The sequence below is a fragment of the Neoarius graeffei genome, chromosome 11, assembly GCF_027579695.1.
Source record: "Neoarius graeffei isolate fNeoGra1 chromosome 11, fNeoGra1.pri, whole genome shotgun sequence".
NCBI classification, from domain to species: Eukaryota; Metazoa; Chordata; class Actinopteri; order Siluriformes; family Ariidae; genus Neoarius; species Neoarius graeffei.
This window is the reverse complement of record NC_083579.1, coordinates 60,934,118-60,955,543: the sequence shown is the minus strand read 5'-3', so window position 1 is coordinate 60,955,543 and position 21,426 is coordinate 60,934,118. Positions and strand designations below refer to the sequence as shown.

Here is a 21,426-nt window from a genome sequence, read left to right as displayed (position 1 = left end):
CCCATGCCACATGCACTAATGCAACCCCATACCATCAGAGATGCAGGCTTCTGAACTGAGCGCTGATAACAACTTGGGTCGTCCTTCTCCTCTTTAGTCCAAATGACACAGTGTCCCTGTTTTCCATAAAGAACTTCAAATTTTGATTCGTCTGACCACAGAACAGTTTTCCACTTTGCCACAGTACATTTTAAATGAGACTTGGCCCAGTGAAGACGTCTGCACTTCTGGATCATGTTTAGATACGGCTTCTTCTTTGAACTATAGAGTTTTAGCTGGCAACGGCGGATGGCACGGTGAATTGTGTTCACAGATAATGTTCTCTGGAAATATTCCTGAGCCCATTTTGTGATTTCCAATACAGAAGCATGCCTGTATGTGATGCAGTGCCGTCTAAGGGCCCGAAGATCACGGGCACCCAGTATGGTTTTCCGGCCTTGACCCTTACGCACAGAGATTCTTCCAGATTCTCTGAATCTTTTGATGATATTATGCACTGTAGATGATGATATGTTCAAACTCTTTGCAATTTTACACTGTCGAACTCCTTTCTGATATTGCTCCACTATTTGTCGGCGCAGAATTAGGGGGATTGGTGATCCTCTTCCCATCTTTACTTCTGAGAGCCGCTGCCACTCCAAGATGCTCTTTTTATACCCAGTCATGTTAATGACCTATTGCCAATTGACCTAATGAGTTGCAATTTGGTCCTCCAGCTGTTCCTTTTTTGTACCTTTAACTTTTCCAGCCTCTTATTGCCCCTGTCCCAACTTTTTTGACGTGTTGCTGTCATGAAATTTCAAATGAGCCAATATTTGGCATGAAATTTCAAAATGTCTCACTTTCGACATTTGATATGTTGTCTATGTTCTATTGTGAATACAATATCAGTTTTTGAGATTTGTAAATTATTACATTCCGTTTTTATTTACAATTTGTACTTTGTCCCAACTTTTTTGGTATCAGGGTTGTATTTCCTTGAGCAGCAAATGATGTTTCTGCCCTTGGTACACTAGCATAACTGTACCTGTGACAGCTCATGGCAGTCATAAGCATGTTAGCCCAGAAATCTTTCAGACTCTGAAGCTGGGAGCGGATGGCCTTCTGTTTGTCCTTGGTACAGTTCTTCACAACCTGCTCACCTTTCCCTACTGTCATATTCAACTTCACTTCTCCTTCTCCCTTCATTAACAAGATATCCTGTAACACAATTTAACAGATTTTTTAAATACTACAATTCCGCATAATGAGTGATGAGTGAATATTAATGAGATTATTTACCTGTACAAGCCCCAGCCTCTTTTCTAGCGTTTCTTTGTTGCCAGTGGTGCTGCTCAGTACTGTAAGCCGTTCTTGCATGTTACTGAGCCAAGCCCATGTGCTCTGCAGTGTCTCATCAAAAGACTGTTGCTCCTGCAGACTGAGCTGACAGCTGCGCAGACGCTCTCTTACTGCTTTCAGCAGAGTCTGCTGCTGCATCTGGAGCTGTGTTGACACCCGCAACTCAGAACCGCTGCCATGACCTCCCTCAATCAGAGTCTGAGCTTCTTGGCACAGATTCTCAAAGGAATCACTACAGAAGAAAATATGTCATCAACAGATGCTATACAATATTATTTTATCCACATTGACTGGATATGAGCAATCGTGCGCTCTGATTGGCTATTCTACTACTAGGCTATCAGCTCATATACTGTGAGTAGAGAAAAGCAAAATGGCAGAGCGTTTTGCTGAACCAACCGAGGACAAAATAAAAACTCTACTCGAAAACAAAACCCCAAAAAATACAAGAAGACAGAGTCATCTATATCCCCCTGCCCTATATACCAACTATATACCAAGTTTCAAGATATTATTTATCACGTTTTTTCAAGTTCTGCTGCAGGAAACCAACCCTACCTCTTTACACTGACCTCAGCAGCCCATGGCATAAGCCCACTGGACCTTTGGTCCAGGTGAGCTAAAAATTAAAATTTCTCACATTTCTTAGTATCAAAAGGTGCATATACATTACTTAATCAACACATATACCAACTTCCAAGACCATACCACTCATAGTTTTCAAGTTCTGCTCCGGAAACAAAACCTACCCCGAAGACTAACCTGAGAGACTAAGTCTGAAATTGTTTCCAAGGAAACATGAAAAATTAAAATTTCTCAACTTTCTTAGTATGAAAACGCACATCTACATCACCTTGTTAACACGTATACCAAGTTTCAAATCTGTATCATGAATAGTTTTGGATATATGCTCTGGAAACAAACATTGCTCTTAGAAACTAAGTCAAAATCTATTTTCTATGTAAAAATTAGAATTTTTTTTTTTAAATCCAAAATAGGAAAAGGCACCAGTTCACATGTTGCTTAATACGTATACAAAGTTTCATGACGATATCTTCAGTAGTTTTAAAGATACGGCCCGGAAACAAAAACCTGACCAGACAGCCAGCTGGACGGACGGACGGAACCCATTTCTATATGAATAATAAAAAGCAACAAAATATGGAATGAGAGTATTTGATGGGAAGAACATATCTTTTTTATTTTTCAAGAATTATTATAATAGCATTTTTCACAAATTGCAACTGTCATTTCACTGGTTTGTTTACATTCTAAGCGGAAATGATTTTGCCGGATGTTTTGTGTAAAGCTTTTATTTATCAAATTTGCCAAAAATAAAAATGCTCCGTTTCCCAAAATCCAGTGAACGTGAATATAATAAACCAGTTATTCCACTCAATCTCGTCATACATGGTTTATAGCCGACTCGACGCTACGCACCTCGTCGGTTATCAGCTCATGTACAACTCGATTTAATGGAATAACTGTTTATCCTCAACAGCTGAAATTAAGCTTCTGTATATATCTGCATCACCTTTTTCCCAACATGTATTTTCTGCAGGGATAAAACCTCTCTACACATAAAAATTCATTAATTGTAATAATATCTAACCGTTCTTTCAAAGCCTCCTCATAAAACGCCTCAACACGCTCAAGGGTTGTTTTCTCCTGCTCGCCATGTTTGCTTTCAGGAAGCTCTGTGCTCAGTCTCACTTCCATGCGCTCCAGCCAGCGACTCAGCCTCTGCAGATTGTTGTCAAAGCTGTACAGACAGATACATGCACAGAAAAAAAGGGTTTTTTTTGTGTATTCGAGTATCCTTAGTATCAGGTATTTAGTATAGTATACATAGTATCCTAATACCCTAGTGTTTATTTGAAAAGGTACATACCATTCTATACCTAGAGAGAAATCCAACACTTGCCCAACCATTACAGAAATAATCCAACAAAAATATTCAATACCATGTAATAAGGGTTGTGTCCTCACCCACTGAGCAGTCTCGCACTTTCCTCAAGACTTTGTTGGCTCAGCCTGCACTGTTCCACATAACTGTCCCAGTCCTGCTGGATGCACGAGAGACTCTGCTGCACTTGGCCAGCACTCGCCTTAGGCAGGTGAAGCAGGAGTTTCTCCCCCTCCTGGCACACCTCCGTTAGACGACTTTCTCCATCCTCAACCCTCTCTAGAGCTCCCTGAAGAATATAAGAGCGCAAAAATTAATACTTCTTTAAGAAGAAATGGCATAATAAATACTGAGTTTAAAAGCAATACCATTTTATTCAGTAAAACTGTTATAGGCTAAAGTAGATACCAGTGCATCTCAAACAATTAAAAATATTGTGAAAAAGTTCAGTATTTTCTATCAGTTATTTAAGAAAGCAAAAACTTAATATATTCTAGACACATTACATGTAACCTAAAATGTTTCAACCATTTTTCTGTTTTAATATTGATCATTATGGCCTATAGCACAAAAATATTTTTAAACAATTTCAAAATACTAGAATATTTCATTTCGAGTTTGAGCAAAACAGTATAAATACTGTGTATCTCTCGGTCTAGTTCAGTACACATAACCACAATTATGGGGAAGACTGCTGACTTGACAGTTGTCCAGAAGACGATCATTGACACCCTCCATGAGGAAGGCAAGCCACAAAAGGTCATTGCTGAAAAGGCTGGCTGGAAAAAGTGCACAAGCGACAGGGATGACTGCAGCCTTGAGAGGATTGTCAAGAAAAGTCGATTCAAGAACTTGGGATTCAAGAACTTGGGAAAAAGTCGATTCAAGAGCTTCACAAGGAGTGGACCGAGACTGGTGTCAGTGCATCAAGAGCCACCATGTACTGTACAGACGTCTTCAGGAAAGGGGCTACAACTGTCGCATTCCTAATAACAGGCCACTCCTGAACCAGAGACGACGTCAGAAGCGTCTAACCTGGGCTAAGGAGAGAAAGAACTGGACTGTTGCTCAGTGGTCCAAAGTCCTCTTTTCAGATGAAAGTAAATTTTGCAATTCATTTGGAAATCAAGGTCCTAGAGTGCGGCGGCACGGTGGTGTAGTGGTTAGCGCTGTCGCCTCACAGCAAGAAGGTCCTGGGTTCGAGCCCCGTGGCCGGCGAGGGCCTTTCTGTGCAGAGTTTGCATGTTCTCCCCGTGTCCGCGTGGGTTTCCTCCGGGTGCTCCAGTTTCCCCCACAGTCCAAAGACATGCAGGTTAGGTTAACTGGTGACTCTAAATTGACCGTAGGTGTGAATGTGAGTGTGAATGGTTGTCTGTGTCTATGTGTCAGCCCTGTGATGACCTGGCGACTTGTCCAGGGTGTACCCCGCCTTTCGCCCATAGTCAGCTGGGATAGGCTCCAGCTTGCCTGCGACCCTGTAGAAGGATAAAGCGGCTAGAGATAATGAGATGAGAATGAGGTCCTAGAGTCTGGATGAAGAGTGGAGAGGCACAGAATCCAAGGTGTTTGAAGTCCAGTGTGAAGTTTCTGCAGTCTGTAATGATTTGGGGTGCCATGTCATCTGCTGGTGTTGGTCCACTGTGTTTTATTAGGTCCAGAGTCAACGCAGCCATCTACCAGGAGATTTTAGAGCACTTCATGCTTCCATCTCCTGACAAGCTTTATGGAGCTGCTGATTTCCTTTTCCAGCAGGACTTAACACCTGCCCACAGTGCCAAAACTACTGCCAAATGATTTGCTGACCATGATATTACTGTGCCTGATTGGCCATCCATCTCACCTGACCTGAACCCCATAGAGAATCTATGGGGTATTGTCAAGAGGAAGATGAGAAACACCTGACCCAAAAATACAGACAAGCTAAAGGCCACTATCAAAGCAACCTGGGTTTCAATAATACCTCAGCAGTGCCACATGCTGATTGCCTCCATGTCATGCTGCATTGATGCAGTAATTTGTGTTAAAAGAGCCCTGACCAAGTATTACGTGTATAAATGAACATACTTTTCAGAACTTGGGCATTGCTGTATTGTAAATCCTTTTTTGATTGATTTTAGGAAACATTCTAATAATTAGAAATACTGGATTTCTGATTTTCATAAGCTATAAGCCATAATCATCAAAATCAAAACAAAAAAGCTTGAAGTATTTCACTTTACATGTAATGAATATAGAATATATAAAAGTTTACCTTTTTGAATTAAATTATGAAAAAAATGATTTTTTTCACAACATTATAATTGTTTGAGATGCACTTGTACATGTGATATGTAATGTATGACTTGAAAGAGCTGCACCTTCAGCTTCTGCAATTTGCGCTCTACAACACTGATGTCCCCAGAGTAATCAGAGCATTCTCTCACTATGTCCTTTTGTCCAGAGAGCCAAGTGTGAAACTGTTTCAAAAGATCTAAAGAGATATAAGATAAAGGGAGACAGCGTAGTGTGGAAATGGATAACAAATAATATGAACATATCATAATGTACCTATTAAAAGCAACAAACCTCACTGATTTCAATTAGAGAACAGTAACACTCACCACTAAAGATCTGCTGTAGCCCTTGCTGCATTGATCCCAACCTTTTAACACATAGCTGATTGACAGTTTCATATTTCTTGATGAGATCAGTTAAAGACGTCCCAAGGCTAGCCAGCTCTTCAGATGGGTACTTTCTGCAAAGAGTGTTCAGGCTCTCTCGTGAGGAGTCTATACACGCTTGTTGGTTCTGCAGCTCTTTTTGTATATCCTACAAAAAAAAAACACACACACAACAATATACACCCAATTGAAAGTAAGTTATATGAAGACAAGTGACTACATTTTAAGATACTGTATCAGTGTGACACACAGCTTCAAATTAATTAACAATTATTCACGAAAGTCGAGGTTATTATTCACCGATATTCACTGAGCCTGTGGCAGATAAATACACTGGTGATTATGAATTTTTTTTCTCATCTCATCTCATTATCTGTAGCCGCTTTATCCTTCTACAGGGTCGCAGGCAAGCTGGAGCCTATCCCAGCTGACTACAGGCGAAAGGCGGGGTACACCCTGGACAAGTCGCCAGGTCATCACAGGGCTGACACATAGACACAGACAACCATTCACACTCACATTCACACCTACGGTCAATTTAGAGTCACCAGTTAACCTAACCTGCATGTCTTTGGACTGTGGGGGAAACCGGAGCACCCGGAGGAAACCCACGCGGACACGGGGAGAACATGCAAACTCCGCACAGAAAGGCCCTCGCCGGCCCCAGGGCTCGAACCCAGGACCTTCTTGCTGTGAGGCGACAGCACTAACCACTACACCACCGTGCCGCCCCTGAATTTTTTTTTTTTATTGTTTATTTCAATCTTCAAAAGCAGCATGCAAATGTAATGCGCACAGACTTGCACAGACTTTCCATTTCCGGTTGAGAGTACGCTGTGCGCATTCTGGCTGCCGCTTCTCACCAGAGCTTTTTATTTTATTTTATTTTCCTTTTTGTTTTTCTTTGTTTGTGTAGTTTGATGTTTGTTTTTTGTTTGAGTGTTTTGCCCGCCGGTTGTAGTGTAGCTCCGGACCCAGTTTTGGGAGTCGGTTCCCTCCAGGCCTTGGTTCGTCGTTGGTGATGCCTGTGCTCCTAGCTATGGACTGCAGTGAGCTCGTTGCTCTTTTAACATCATGGATGCCCAACGCTCGGTGTGGTGGTGCTTTTGTGCTTGGCGTGGTGTTCTGAGCGATGTTGCCCGGTGGCGTTGCGGTGGCTGCGCAGGTGGTTTGGGACATACCAGCGCTCTGCATGGCTGTAATTCTGTGCTCGCTTTGTGGATCCATGGCGTGGTGTTCCGAGTGATGTTGCCAGGTGGCGGCACGGCGGCTGTGCAGGCAGTGTGGGATTTATCTTTGTGCGTCTTTTGGTGGGACTGTGGCAGTTACGCTATTGGAATGACATCCTGACCTTCTTTTGGTGGACTTCTTTTTTTCTCTTTTGCTAATTGTTAAGTGACCTTGGGTATGAGAAAGGCACTATTTAAATTCAACTGATTATTATTATTATTATTATTGTGTCACTTATCTATGCCGAGTCACATAAAATACTTTGTTATGAAATAGATCAAATAAATCATAATTCCACTGTACCTTTGAATAGTTTTAGACCAAACTTTGTAGCATCTTTAGTGCTTTTAGGAACAGTATTTTCTTTCATAATTTCTAATTCTTCCTCACTTACGGTGACGAAGCACTTGGCCGCCATTTTGCTGAATCGCTGGAGGCAATCAAGAAATAATCCAAATCTCTCGACTAATCAGAGCGCGCGATTTCCTATAATCACCTCCGTGTTTATCCTAAATCTGATTACTACATACTACTATTAACTCCAATTGTCAAATGTAATGGGGAATAACATGAGGAATTACACCTTTTGTCGTACCTTTACTCTGCAGATCTCTTCTGGAGGTGATCCAGATGCTGTATCCAACAAAGAACCCTCAACCGTCTTCAACCATTCCGTCATTTTAGAAAGGAAATCCTCTAGCTGTTTTTTCTGAGAGCAGAAATCACCCAGGTTGTTTTTCGCTTGTGCACACAGCTCCTGCACATTGTTTGTCTTCTTCTGCAGGTCAGCCTCTATGACCTGGAGAGAATTTGAGATTAAAAGGTGTACATACAACCATACACTCATGCTGACCTAAATGTTCATGAACCTGTATTCATGGACAAACCATACCTGCAGTGATGTGGGGGTGTCTTTAGTATTGCAAAGCTGTTTCAGCTCCAACACTTTGGCTTGTATTGTGTCTAACAGCTTCTCTTTCTGTTCCACCTCAACCTGCATATGTAGACAAACATTAGATCTGACACCATCACCTTGATTACAATATGAAGTTAGCACTGTATACCTCCACCATAACACATGCCTTGACTTCAGCAAGGCGATTTTCAGTCTTCTGGCTGTCATTGAACTTGTTGAGGCTGTCTGTGAGTTCCATCACGCAGCTGTTAGACCAGCTATCAATGTCTTCATTGATATGGTAAACATCCTCCCATATGGAGGAACTCTTTCTGAGTTTCTCAAGGTTGTCCTCAATTCTCTCAGACACCTGTAGGTAGAAAGGAAATGCGCTGTTTTGGAAATTACAAGGATCTACTCAAAAGACAATTTTACTTAAAGGGCATGGAAGAGCTTTTATTAATGTGGCCTCATACAGTACTTACATCTAACCACTGATCCACAACCGCTTCCATCTCTGTCTTTATCACTTGAGTTTCACAGTCAGGAATTCTGTTTAATTCACACACCAGTTGCTTTGCTTTACTTGAGAAGTGGTCCAGTTCCCCCTGATTAGTTGTCAGTTCCATCTTAACTGCTTCGTGCTGATGAAAGAAAGAAACCAATAAGTTTTGTTGATGTTGTAGCAGACTCTGTGGACCTAATTCACCATATTCAGACTCGATGGACATAACTCACCTTAATCAAACTCTATGGGCATAATTCACTTTAATCGTTGGTTTGGTGTATGTTCTACACTCTCATTTTCATTATGTGCCTTTCTCTCTTGGTTAGAACACACGCAGTGTGTTTTATTGTGTTATATTGTGTATATTATATATACGGGCGGCACGGTGGTGTAGTGGTTAGCGCTGTCGCCTCACAGCAAGAAGGTCCGGGTTCGAGCCCCGTGGCCGGCGAGGGCCTTTCTGTGTGGAGTTTGCATGTTCTCCTCGTGTCTGCGTGGGTTTCCTCCGGGTGCTCCGGTTTCCCCCACAGTCCAAAGACATGCAGGTTAGGTTAACTGGTGACTCTAAATTGACTGTAGGTGTGAATGTGAGTGTGAATGGTTGTCTGTGTCTATGTGTCAGCCCTGTGATGACCTGGCGACTTGTCCAGGGTGTACCCCGCCTTTCGCCCGTAGTCAGCTGGGATAGGCTCCAGCTTGCCTGCGACCCTGTAGAAGGATAAAGCGGCTAGAGATAATGAGATGAGATATTATATATACAGTTACATTGTGTGCCTGTTTGTGTTAATTAGAACACACGCAGTGATACTGTGCCCTTGATCAGTGTGATTCTGAGCTGTGTGTGTTGAAGAAAATAAATGACGTGTTTGTGTAGTCAAAGAGAGAATTCAACCATCTCTACTTTCCTACAATTTCTACAAATGTGAAGTTTGCCAAAATTTGGTCAGGCACTGCACTATTATATTCAGATAAGTGGAAATACATTTTCTCATAATGTGGTAGCAGTTCTAAAGAACCAACATTATCCTTTATTATCCTTGCCTCACAGCAAGAAGGTCCTGAGTTCAAGCCCAGCGGCTGGCCTTTCTGTGTGGAGTTTGCATGTTCTCCCCGTGTCTGCGTGGGTTTCCTCCGGGTGCTCCGGTTTCCCCCACAGTCCAAAGACATTCAGGTTAGGATAATTGGTGGCTCTAAATTGACCGTGGGTGTGAATGGTTGTTTGTGTCTATGTGTCAGCCCTATGATGACCTGGTGACTTGTCCAGAGTGTACCCCGCCTCTCACCCATAGTCAGCTGGGATAGGCTCCAGCTTGCCTGCGACCCTGTACAGGATAAGCGGCTACAGATAACGGATGGATGGATATATATAGCACCTTTCTTAAACTCAAGGTCGCTTTACATAGGTCAAAGAAAACAACACACACATACAAAAAAAAGTTGCGAAAGAGTGGTGAGTTTATGCAGTAGTGGAGCAGAAGAGTTCATGAAATAGAAAGGTTTTGAGATGAGATTTGAAGAAAGGAAGGGAAGAACAGTCACGGAGGGGTTGAGGAAGGGAATTCCAGAGCTTGGGGGCCATGGAACTGAAGGACCTGCCAACCAGGGTAGAGTCAAGTGTGAGGAACAGCAAGGAGATTATGGCTAGAGGATCTGAGAGAGCGGGATGGAGTATAAAGGGTCAGAAGATCACTGATGTAAGAAGGAGCAAGGTTATGGAGACCTTACCTTTGACAGAGACCTCCTGGTGTCTTCCCGGTCCTTTAGACCAAGTTTGATGACAGCTACACTCTCGGCATTTTCCACTACTGTATTAATAGAGGATTTCAGATTCTGATAATCCTTCATGAGCTCAATCATGGCAGTGCACTGCTCCTGTCTAAGAAATAAGAAGGTTCAAATATCCTGTAATTTAAGGAAGAAGAAGAAAACGTAATATACTGTATATGGCGTTATTAGATTAGAGTGAATTAAAAGAGCAGGTCACCTTTCTGTAATAAGTTTCTTGGTGTCCTCCCAGGTGGTCTTGAGGAGATTGATCTCCCTCAGCACCTCTCCTGCTAGTTCTGCGTCTCTCTGGGACAGCTGCTGTCCTTTATCCCTCAGCCACTGCTCCTCATGCTGGTGTGACTGAAGTTCATCCTCCAACTGGTTAAAGAACCGCAGCCTACATGCCAATACACGCATAATTTCTATTTAAAATTTTTTGATGACATAGTGTAACACAATATATATGTGTAATTAAAATTAATATGTGTAATTAAAAGAGTTAAAAAATTCTGTGTTGAAAAAAATAACCTTTGTTGTAATGTGAGCAGGTTGGGCTCTTTAAGACTCTGCTGGTCAGCCTTCTCCTCAATGTCTTCCACACTCTTGAGGAGCTGCTCTTTGCGCTGTCTGAAGGAGGTCCACAGAGCCCCCAGAGCCTCCGCCTCACTCTGCTTGGAACCAAGCAGGGTCTTCACTCCATCCAGCTCTGTGCTCAATGTGTCAGCCAGTGACCGGCACAAGGTACGAGCCTCCTTTGCGTCAACCAGGTGGAGGTGGGCTTTGCATAGGCTGCTGTCCAGACTGATTGCTAGCGACTCCAGACGGTTGATATCAGGAATGATTCCTTCTAGATCTCGCTGCAGTTCATCCACACGGCTCTTGTCCCAGCTACCGGCACTCTCCACTGTGTGTCTGAGGCCTCGAAGGACACCTGCAGCCACATTGTGGGTCTGCAGGAAAGCCTCCAGCTTCTCTACACTTTCACCTCGCTGCATAACCAGCTGCTGGGCCTGCATGTAGGGCTGCAAGCTGTTTTCCAGACGGCTCTGTAGATAATGCTGCTCTACGGGCTCACAAGAAGCACACAAGGACTCTGTCTGCTGCTGGAGATGCTCTCTTTCACTGTTCTCACTCTGAAGCACCTCTGCTTTCTCCTACCATAAGCAAAATAAGACAACTGTTCAATGCCAAAGCTTTTCGGACACTGATGGCGATGCTATACTGATGAGAGTGATGATGGGACACACCTTTATTTCTATGGCAATCAACTGTAAATCTGTGATATTCACTTGGGAGAATGAATGAAGAGAGGAGAGGAAAGACTCTCCCCATTTGAAGAACTTTTGCAGAGCTTGTTCATGCTCTTCCACGCGTGACATATGGTCCTGAAGCACCTGGATCCTATAAAGACCAGACAACTAAATACTCTGCTGTAGTAAGTCAGCTATCATAGCATCAACCACCACATCTTTAAACATACTGTACATGTCTTATTACTGTATTCATATTCACTGGCTATGAGCAATCGTATGCTCTGATTGGCTACTCTACTACTAGGATATCAGCTCATATACTGTGAGTAGAGAAAAACAAAATGGCGGCTTTGTTATCAAGTATGTCATTTTTTTCCACCAATATCTCCTTTTCCACACTCCAGCCCAGTTGATGGTGGTAATGCACCTTTAAGTTGGCTTGCCAACCACCAAAAAAAAACTAAACAAGAAGAAGAAGAAGAGCAAAATGGTGGCGTGGGCTGCTGAACCAACCGAGGACGCAATAAAAACTCTACTCGAAAACAAAACCCCAAAAAATACAAAAATAGAATAAAAGTATTTGATGGTAAGAACATATATATTTTTATTTTTCAAGAATTATTATTACAGCATTTTTCACAAATTGATACTGTCATTTCGCTCGTTTGTTTACATTCTAAGCGGAAATTATTTTTGTCGGACATTTTGTATAAAGTTTTTATTTACAGGGATGAGAATGAAAAATATTTTAAAAGTCTGAAAAAAGCCGGGGGTTTGGGGGCCGCAGGCACCCAGCGGGGCCCGGGGCAGAGTCCCGGTGGTGACCCAGGGGGCAGGAGCTAATGATTTTTGGCTATTTTTTTTTTTACCCCCAAACCATTAATTTTATCAGCAAAAAGTTGCAATGTATTTGGAAATAAATTCCCCTTCTTGGTGGACTACCAGGTGAAAATGATTAATATAGTACAAGAGACTTGTTTTTAATCAATTTACATTTGATGATTTCAAAAAAAATCAATGCACCTTTTAATATAAACGAGCTCTACAGTATTATATTTCTGCATTTTTGCTATTCATGTCTTTGAATACTCTAATCCTTTAAAGGGGAACAGAGGGCAATATATAGAGTAAATATAACAATAAAACACACATTAACGAACCTTATTCAAGACTTACAAAAGTTTTTTGTTCTAAGGTTGGAAAGTTATAGTGTTTTGAAAGTAGCTCGAGCAAACTATTTCCGCAGTTTGAACAGCCCGCCATGATATTAATTTTATCCAATCAGAATGCACGTTCATTTTCTCTGCGTAACACTCATGACGTATGTATGTGCCCAGTTGTGTTGGCTCATTGAGGTTGGGAATAGCACGTGTGAAATACCTGTTTCTGCCTCTTGCGACGATTTTGCAAGTCCACGGGTGGCGCCTATCTCATTGCAGCAAATAAATTCTGCTGGACTCGTGAGCAACTCCACGTTACATTTTCCGCACGAGCACCACGCCGTGTCACCTGCACGCAGACGCTCTGCCCCACGCTCGCCATGCCCATGGTCAGCATCAGTCTCATCCTCGCCGTCATCCGAGCTTTCTTCTCTTATTTCATCACCGGAGTCGAGAGTACCTCTCCTAGGTTCAAACTGGTACCCTTCTAAGCCATAGCCTGCTTGCAGTGTGTCTTGCGGGAACTCTTCGTATGATTCGACAGAGTTGTCGCTTTCACTTGATGCGCCCGACGCCATGATTACACGCTTATCTCCTCTATTTCGGAGAGTTCCGCTAGTGCAGTGGGTAGCGCTGACGTCACGGTCTTTTAAAAATGGCGACTCTTGTGCGGTTTAGCGTATAAAGTATTATATTTACAATTACCAAGATTACCAAGATATTTCGTTGTTTTCTAGTATATAAATTTGATAGAATACTTAAGAATACGTTACTCTGTCACATCAGCAACTGTATATATTATATTTGGTACCCCTTTAAAATGAAGTGCAAACCAGAAAAAAAGTTATATCATATAATTCTCTTAAGCTTTCTTCTGATGTTATCATGGTAGCAGGAGGTCTTGCATATTAAGCAGGCAACATTCAACATCACTTATCACTTCCCTTTCAACTGTTGTGTGTACTAACTAGGTTTTATCTGGACAGGATGTTGTGTAATATAATACAGATACCATATGGTCAATTTGAAAATCAAGATGGTGATTTTGAATTAAAGAACAGGCATGTACAATTGGCATATTGGAAATTTTTTTAAAATCAAAAACTACAAGTTCATCTCGGCCTAAAAAATTCAGGCAGACACACATGCCAGCAATTCCCCCCTGTCCCCCTATGAAATAAGTAGGAGAGTTATACATGGTATCATACCTAAAATTTTATCAGAAATATAGATATGATACTATGATTCTCCCCAACATGCTACATTAGATAAGCTAACCCCATTTATAAAAGATATACACTTACAGGTATATATGACATGTATTTGATATACGTACACACACACACACACACACACACACACACAAAATGGCATTGATTCGTGCAATATACATTATAAATCTATCACTGAACAGGCAAAATAATTTTCGACCTACCTTTGTGTTTTCTGGTGTATATGTGAAGTTCGATAGTCCTTGCCCCTCTACTAGCGTAGTTTATCATGTCAGAACACAATGAGCAAAGTACTTTTCCTGGGACGTCTATTTTCCGTATGTGATCACCGAGCTTCGTTGTGACAGTCTGCTTGTCGATCTCGACATTCAGTGTTCTTTCTAACCAAGCCCATCGAAAACAGTTCTTTATTCCTGCACCTTTATCAATCTCCCTCGCTCGATCCTCTTCTTTCTTATCTAGGACTTTTGCCATTGTCGATATGCTAAAATATCCCGCCTGAATATGTGTCTTTCCGATGTTACCAATGCATATCGTCAAATAGTGTGTACAGTCGGTGAACGGCGATTGCAAGCCACGCGTGGAGAGCATGCGCACTTGTGTTTATACACTGCACGCAACGGGATTTCCCGAAAATTCTACCGCAAATAAGTCGAACACTGTCGCAAAAGTGAATGTTAATTACGACATGTCGAAAGACTCGAGTGTGTTAACCCGGAGCCCACCAAGAATCAAGACGTTTTTAGGTGACCACAGATCGTTAACCATACCCCCCGAAAATTTCTCAACGGATTTACATCGATCTCAAAAACGATCATTTTGGTCTGAAAAAGTCGGAAATTCGCCGATCGGCGGAAAATTCTCATGCCTGTATTTATCGAATTTGCAAAAATAAAAATAAAAAAATGCTCTGTTTCTCAAAATCCAGTGAATGTGGATAGAAAAAAACAGTTATTCCACTCAATGTCGTCGTACATGTGCCTCGTCGGCTATCAGCTCATGTACAACTTGATTTCATGGAGTTACTGTGAAATATAAGTCTGACCTGTGTGGTATGGCTGTCCTTTGAGAGTTCCATCTTTTCTTCAGCTGCTCATGGTCCTCTTTAAGTGTCTTCACTTGTTCATCTGATGCAGTGGAGTAAAGGCCTGGAGCTTGGGTCAGTAGTCCCTCATATAGTGACTCCAAAGACTGTAGTTCAGAGTGAAGGTGCTAGAAAAGGGAAATTTTATTAATCACCAACATCCATATTTCTGAACAAAAGCATGAGCCGTTTTTGTTTACTTACTTTCAGCTCCATTAGCTCTCCATCAAGCTTTATCTTGTCAACAGTGAGATGCTGGGTTACAGAAGCAGACACAGACTCGCAGCTTTCCAAGCATGACTGCAAAGAACAGCAGTCTTTTTCTAACCTGACGAGAGGAAAAAAACACCGAGATCCCATAATATTTTATAGTTAGTAAAATGGCGAATGTCTTTTAAATGCATCACGTAGTTGGAGATCAATTTTGTAAATGAACTCAAAGTGAAAGTTAACATACTTCTGCCACAGGGACAACAGGCTTTCCGTATGTCTCTGTTTGTCTTTGGCCTGCTGTAGGCTCTGCTCATAACTCTGCTGTAGTACCGTTACTGCTTTTTCAGCTTTCTCTCGCTCACTTAGCCTACGGGCCCCAGTGCACAGAAACAACAAGGTGGCCTTCACCTTCTCCAGAGACTGGAACACATCCTAAAAAAAGAAAGGCATCACCAAGCAAAGTAAAGAATATGCACTGTTTGCATTTACTTCTCTTAAATATGATACATGTTGACACACTAATAGCTCAACATGGGAAGCAGTTGTGAGGCGGCAGGAGTGGTTAGCACTGTCGCCTCACAGTAAGAAGGTTCTGGGTTCGAGCCCAGCAGCCGACGAGGACCTTTCTGTGTGGAGTTTGCATGTTCTCCCCTTGTCTGCATGGGTTTCCTCCGGGTGCTCCGGTTTCCCCCACAGTCCAAAGACATGCGGTTAGGTTAACATGGGGCGGCCTTGGGCTGAAGTGAGCAAGGCACCTAACTCCAAACTGCTCCCTGGGTGCTGTTAGCATAGCTGCCCGCTGGTCTGGGTATGTGTGTGTGCTTATTGCTAATGTGTGTGTGTGTGTTCACTGCTTCAGATGGGTTAAATGCAGAGAGGAATTTCACTGTGCTTAAGTGTACGTGTGATAAATAAAATAGTTGTTCAGTTGTGATCGTGTTGTTGTGAATAATACCATGTGGTCCTGTAGAGCTATATAGGTGTCAGATGAGGATGCACAGGATGTGAGAGGTGTGTCCAGTTTCTTCTGAATGGCGTTAATCTCTGATTGCACCTAGAAATAAATTGGAGTCAGAGATTTCATTAGCCAGAGACTTCATTCATCAAACTTCATTAGTCAGAGACCGAGCGAATAATATTGATTTTTATTCTTATATACATTTCTCATTATGTACTATTATTTAAAAAAAATTAACATCAAGCTACCTGTTGAAGGTTTGTATTAAACTTTTGCTGATGATTGGAGCTCTCTTCCAACTGTCCATTCAGATGCTCCATGCTCTCCTTAAGTTCCTCCCAGTACCTGCCAATCTGCGTCAGACGAGCTTTGATTCGTGCAGATTCTCCTGATGATACAAACTGGGATAGAGCCTGAGCTCTCTCTTCCAAGTGGGACAGAATTTCTGCTCGCTCCTGCAGCTCTCCTGTCACAGCCTGGACACCAGAGGAAAGGAGAACAAACCATTACGATTCAATGATATTACATGTAAAGATTATTACATACTGGAACCTTAACTGTACCTTGGCAGTACTGATCTGCTGCTCCAGTGGTTCATTAGAGCTTTTTAGTGAGTCAAGCTCCTTTTCCTTCTCAGAGATCCATGTGGAAAAAGCATCAAACTCACTCCCAAATGAGTCCCACTGAATTTGTATGTCCTCAAGAGTCTTCACACTGAAATCAGACAGCACACAAAACATAACCCCAAACGATATAGATCAGATAGCAATAATATAGATCTTGACTGTTGCCAAAAAGACCCAATCAATTAATGTTTTATTTTTCCACGCAGACACTTTTTTTCTAATAATAATGCTAATTATGCTTTAGAAGTGAATTCGTACTCAGTAAAAATGTCAGTTCTGAAAAAAAAGTCTGTTCAAAACACACATTCCCACTTTCATTGCTTTGTTAACTCCTTCAGTTAATAATTTACAACAATGTTGATCTTGCTGGTACAGTATCCTATTTGCATAGCAATTACTATATTGTATGTTAAGCCAAAGCATTTAGAAACAAAATTAATGCTAGATAAACTGCCACATATATTTGCCTATGATGTATCCACAGCCATAACTAGGAATCTCACAAATTACAACCCCGATTCCAAAAAAGTTGGGACAAAGTACAAATTGTAAATAAAAACGGAATGCAATGATGTGGAAGTTTCAAAATTCCATATTTTATTCAGAATAGAACATAGATGACATATCAAATGTTTAAACTGAGAAAATGTATCATTTAAAGAGAAAAATTAGGTGATTTTAAATTTCATGACAACACATTTTAAAAAAGTTGGGACACGGCCATGTTTACCACTGTGAGACATCCCCTTTTCTCTTTACAACAGTCTGTAAACGTCTGGGGACTGAGGAGACAAGTTGCTCAAGTTTAGGGATAGGAATGTTAACCCATTCTTGTCTAATGTAGGATTCTAGTTGCTCAACTGTCTTAGGTCTTTTTTGTCGTACCTTCCGTTTTATGATGCGCCAAATGTTTTCTATGGGTGAAAGATCTGGACTGCAGGCTGGCCAGTTCAGTACCCGGACCCTTCTTCTATGCAGCCATGATGCTGTAATTGATGCAGTATGTGGTTTGGCATTGTCATGTTGGAAAATGTAAGGTCTTCCCTGAAAGAGACGTCATCTGGGTGGGAGCATATGTTGCTCTAAAACCTGGATATAACTTTCAGCATTGATGGTGTCTTTCCAGATGTGTAAGCTGCCCATGCCACACGCACTAATGCAACCCCATACCATCAGAGATGCAGGCTTCTGAACTGAGTGCTGATAACAACTTGGGTCATCCTTCTCCTCTTTAGTCCGAATGACACGGCGTCCCTGATTTCCATAAAGAACTTCAAATTTTGATTCGTCTGACCACAGAACAGTTTTCCACTTTGCCACAGTCCATTTTAAATGAGACTTGGCCCAGAGAAGACGTCTGCGCTTCTGGATCATGTTTAGATATGGCTTCTTCTTTGAACTATAGAGTTTTAGCTGGCAACGGCGGATGGCACGGTGAATTGTGTTCACAGATAATGTTCTCTGGAAATATTCCTGAGCCCATTTTGTGATTTCCAATACAGAAGCATGCCTGTATGTGATGCAGTGCCGTCTAAGGGCCCGAAGATCACGGGCATCCAGTATGGTTTTCTGGCCTTGACCCTTACGCACAGAGGTTCTTCCAGATTCTCTGAATCTTTTGATGAATTTATGCACTGTAGATGATGATATGTTCAAACTCTTTGCAATTTTACACTGTCGAACTCCTTTCTGATATTGCTCCACTATTTGTCGGCGCAGAATTAGGGGGATTGGTGATCCTCTTCCCATCTTTACTTCTGAGAGCCGCTGCCACTCCAAGATGCTCTTTTTATACCCAGTCATGTTAATGACCTATTGCCAATTGACCTAATGAGTTGCAATTTGGTCCTCCAGCTGTTCCTTTTTTGTACCTTTAACTTTTCCAGCCTCTTACTGCCGCATCCCAACTTTTTCGAGATGTGTTGCTGTCATGAAATTTAAAATGAGCCAATATTTGGCATGAAATTTCAAAATGTCTCACTTTCGACATTTGATATGTTGTCTATGTTCTATTGTGAATACAATATCAGTTTTTGAGATTTGTAAATTATTGCATTCCATTTTTATTTACAATTTGTACTTTGTCCCAACTCTTTTTTTGGAATTGGGGTTATAATTACAAATTATAGTCTCAAAACCTGCAAAGTTAATTTACCATAAATAATAAGAAGAAAAAGGAAGAAGAAGAAGAAGAAGAAGAAATCAACAAAAATAATCCTAAAATCAGAAGCAGTGTGAATTTGAGGGATTGTAGCTTTTACTGTGTATGTGCTATATTTACGAGGTGCGATCAAAAAGTGCACGTGCCACAGGAGTGAGCAGTAACTTTCGTGAGACAGTATGCTGTGTGACGTCATACTGTCAACATTGGGACTCGTGTCACATGCATTTAGAAGAAGAAGAAACCTTTATTTGTCACATGCACACTTCAAGCACAGTGAAATTAATCCTCTGCATTTAACCCATCTGAAGCAGTGAACACACGCATACACACCCAGAGCAGTGGGTGGCCACACTAGAGCGCCCGGGGAGCAGTCAGGGGTTAGGTACCCTGTTCAAGGGCACTTCAGCCCAAGGCCGCCCCATGTTAACCTAACTGCATGTCTTTGGACTGTGGGGGAAACCGGAGCACCCGGAGGAAACCCATGCAGACACGGGGAGAACATGCAAACTCCACACAGAAAGGTCTCATTAGCCACTGGGTTCGAACCCAGAACCTTCTTGCTGTGAGGCAACAGTGCTAACCACCACACCACCATGCCGCCTGTAACAATTTTACTATGGACCTCGAACTTGAGCAGACAGCAAACGTTAAATTCAACATCAGGAAACTGGCAACAGAGATCCTTGAAATGCTTCACAAGCACAACCCTTGAAAATGTCCAAGAAATTGAGCGCACTGTGCACAAGGATCATAAGGATCACCCTGATTTCTGCCCCACTTGAAGTGAGAATGCCACTCAAAAAACCTCACCCGGCTCACTGCTTTACTGCTGTAGGCTCGCTGAAGCCTTTCAAGGGTCTCTGTTGCTGATTTCCCAAGTTTGATGAATTTGATGTTTGATTTTGGGTAAAATCACAAATGCACACGTGCACGTTGTCACAAAAATGCATGTAACACAGGTCCCGATGTTGACAGCGCAATGTCACATGGCATACTGGTTCACGAAAGGTACTGCTCGCTCCCGCTGCACACACATGGCTGCGTCGGGCTCCGTTCGTTCGCATGAGGAACAGACTCGCAGCATTTTGATCACATCTCGTACATGACACTAATGTAAATTTTACATTAAAGTATTGCATGTCTAAAGAGGTTTTACTCTTTCTCAAGGTCAGCCACAGTTTTGCCCAGTTGGTCACTGAGAGAGTGAGCTTGTGTATGGAGCAGAGAAGCATTTTTAGGACCAAGCTGGATCTCTGCAGCCCTCTTCAGTAGTGTATTCACCAACTTTGCTTCAGTCTCACTCTGTTTCAGCAGCTCCTAAGACAGTCAATATGACATTAGGGATGAAGTAATACGTATATGAAAATACACAAATATGGAAAGACGAGAATTTATTTTCCAAAACCCATTTTAATTTGAAACTCACCTTAGCTTGTTTCAGCTCTGTTGTTAAGCTCTCTGGGCTACTGAAAGTCAGCTCTCTCTCTGTGATTGAGCGGGCTCTGCTCACAAACTCTCCCACTGCTGCTTGATGGCTGTCAAACTCCTGCCAAGAAGCCAGTGTCGCCTGTAGGAACAGTGAGGAAAAGTAACTATGGAATGGTTCTCTCAAAATTCTCAAGTGTAAGGAAAATATTTACCCCTTGTTGACAAAAATGAATTCATTTTAGTAATAATATTGGATATACAGGGTTAGTCAAAATTATGTTAACACTAATGGATTATGGGGCGGCACGGTGATGTAGTGGTTAGCGCTGTCGCCTCACAGCAAGAAGGTCCGGGTTCAAGCCCCGTGGCCGGCGAGGGCCTTTCTGTGTGGAGTTTGCATGTTCTCCACGTGGGTTTCCTCCGGGTGCTCCGGTTTCCCCCACAGTCCAAAGACATGCAGGTTAGGTTAACTGGTGACTCTAAATTGACCGTAGGTGTGAATGTGAGTGTGAATGGTTGTCTGTGTCGATATGTCGGCCCTGTGATGACCTGGCGACTTGTCCAGGGTGTACCCCGCCTTTCGCCCGTAGTCAGCTGGGATAGGCTCCAGCTTGCCTGCGACCCTGTAGAACAGGATAAAGCGGCTAGAGATAATGAGATGAGATGAGAGACTAATGGATTATTTTTCACCTGCAGATAGGTGACAGATTAAATGGTACTGTTGCTCGCTGGTTTTTGTGTGTTGAACACGATGGTGAACAGGTTGAGACCGTCCTGTAAATCATCTTGCGCATATGATGTATATTTTGTGAATAAATGGTTTCTACCATTTATGTGTTTAACATAATTTTGACTAACCCTGTATATAAAGGATCATTGAGAGGACACATGGCATGTTATCTTCCAGAGACATATTTAATTAATATTGGCTTTTTTCATGGTATATCAGGTATATTACATTCAGCTAGCGTGACATTGAATGAATCGAAGACAAGTTCAGT

At 42.0% G+C, this 21,426-nt stretch overlaps 1 protein-coding gene across 6 annotated transcripts in view; it reads right to left on the bottom strand.

Annotated features, from left to right (window-relative positions):
• syne1b (spectrin repeat containing, nuclear envelope 1b) overlaps positions 1–21,426 on the bottom strand; it is a 140,832-nt gene that overhangs the window by 77,230 nt on the left and 42,176 nt on the right. For 4 of the 6 annotated variants that reach the window (XM_060934445.1, XM_060934448.1, XM_060934449.1 and 1 more), the window contains exons 29-50: positions 20,424–20,564; positions 20,154–20,314; positions 16,771–16,921; positions 16,456–16,683; positions 16,205–16,303; positions 15,494–15,681; positions 15,241–15,364; positions 14,998–15,164; positions 11,555–11,708; positions 10,836–11,461; positions 10,525–10,704; positions 10,266–10,416; positions 8,518–8,676; positions 8,202–8,402; positions 8,030–8,131; positions 7,733–7,936; positions 5,848–6,055; positions 5,605–5,717; positions 3,331–3,536; positions 2,954–3,103; positions 1,282–1,573; positions 1,028–1,200 (exon numbers count right to left, since the gene is read on the bottom strand). In XM_060934445.1, coding sequence (XP_060790428.1) covers positions 1,028–1,200; positions 1,282–1,573; positions 2,954–3,103; positions 3,331–3,536; positions 5,605–5,717; positions 5,848–6,055; positions 7,733–7,936; positions 8,030–8,131; positions 8,202–8,402; positions 8,518–8,676; positions 10,266–10,416; positions 10,525–10,704; positions 10,836–11,461; positions 11,555–11,708; positions 14,998–15,164; positions 15,241–15,364; positions 15,494–15,681; positions 16,205–16,303; positions 16,456–16,683; positions 16,771–16,921; positions 20,154–20,314; positions 20,424–20,564 — 4,178 coding nt within the window. The remainder of the gene's footprint in view (positions 1–1,027; positions 1,201–1,281; positions 1,574–2,953; positions 3,104–3,330; positions 3,537–5,604; positions 5,718–5,847; positions 6,056–7,732; positions 7,937–8,029; positions 8,132–8,201; positions 8,403–8,517; positions 8,677–10,265; positions 10,417–10,524; positions 10,705–10,835; positions 11,462–11,554; positions 11,709–14,997; positions 15,165–15,240; positions 15,365–15,493; positions 15,682–16,204; positions 16,304–16,455; positions 16,684–16,770; positions 16,922–20,153; positions 20,315–20,423; positions 20,565–21,426) is intronic. The other 2 variants (XM_060934453.1, XM_060934446.1) reach the window with 1 other exon arrangement.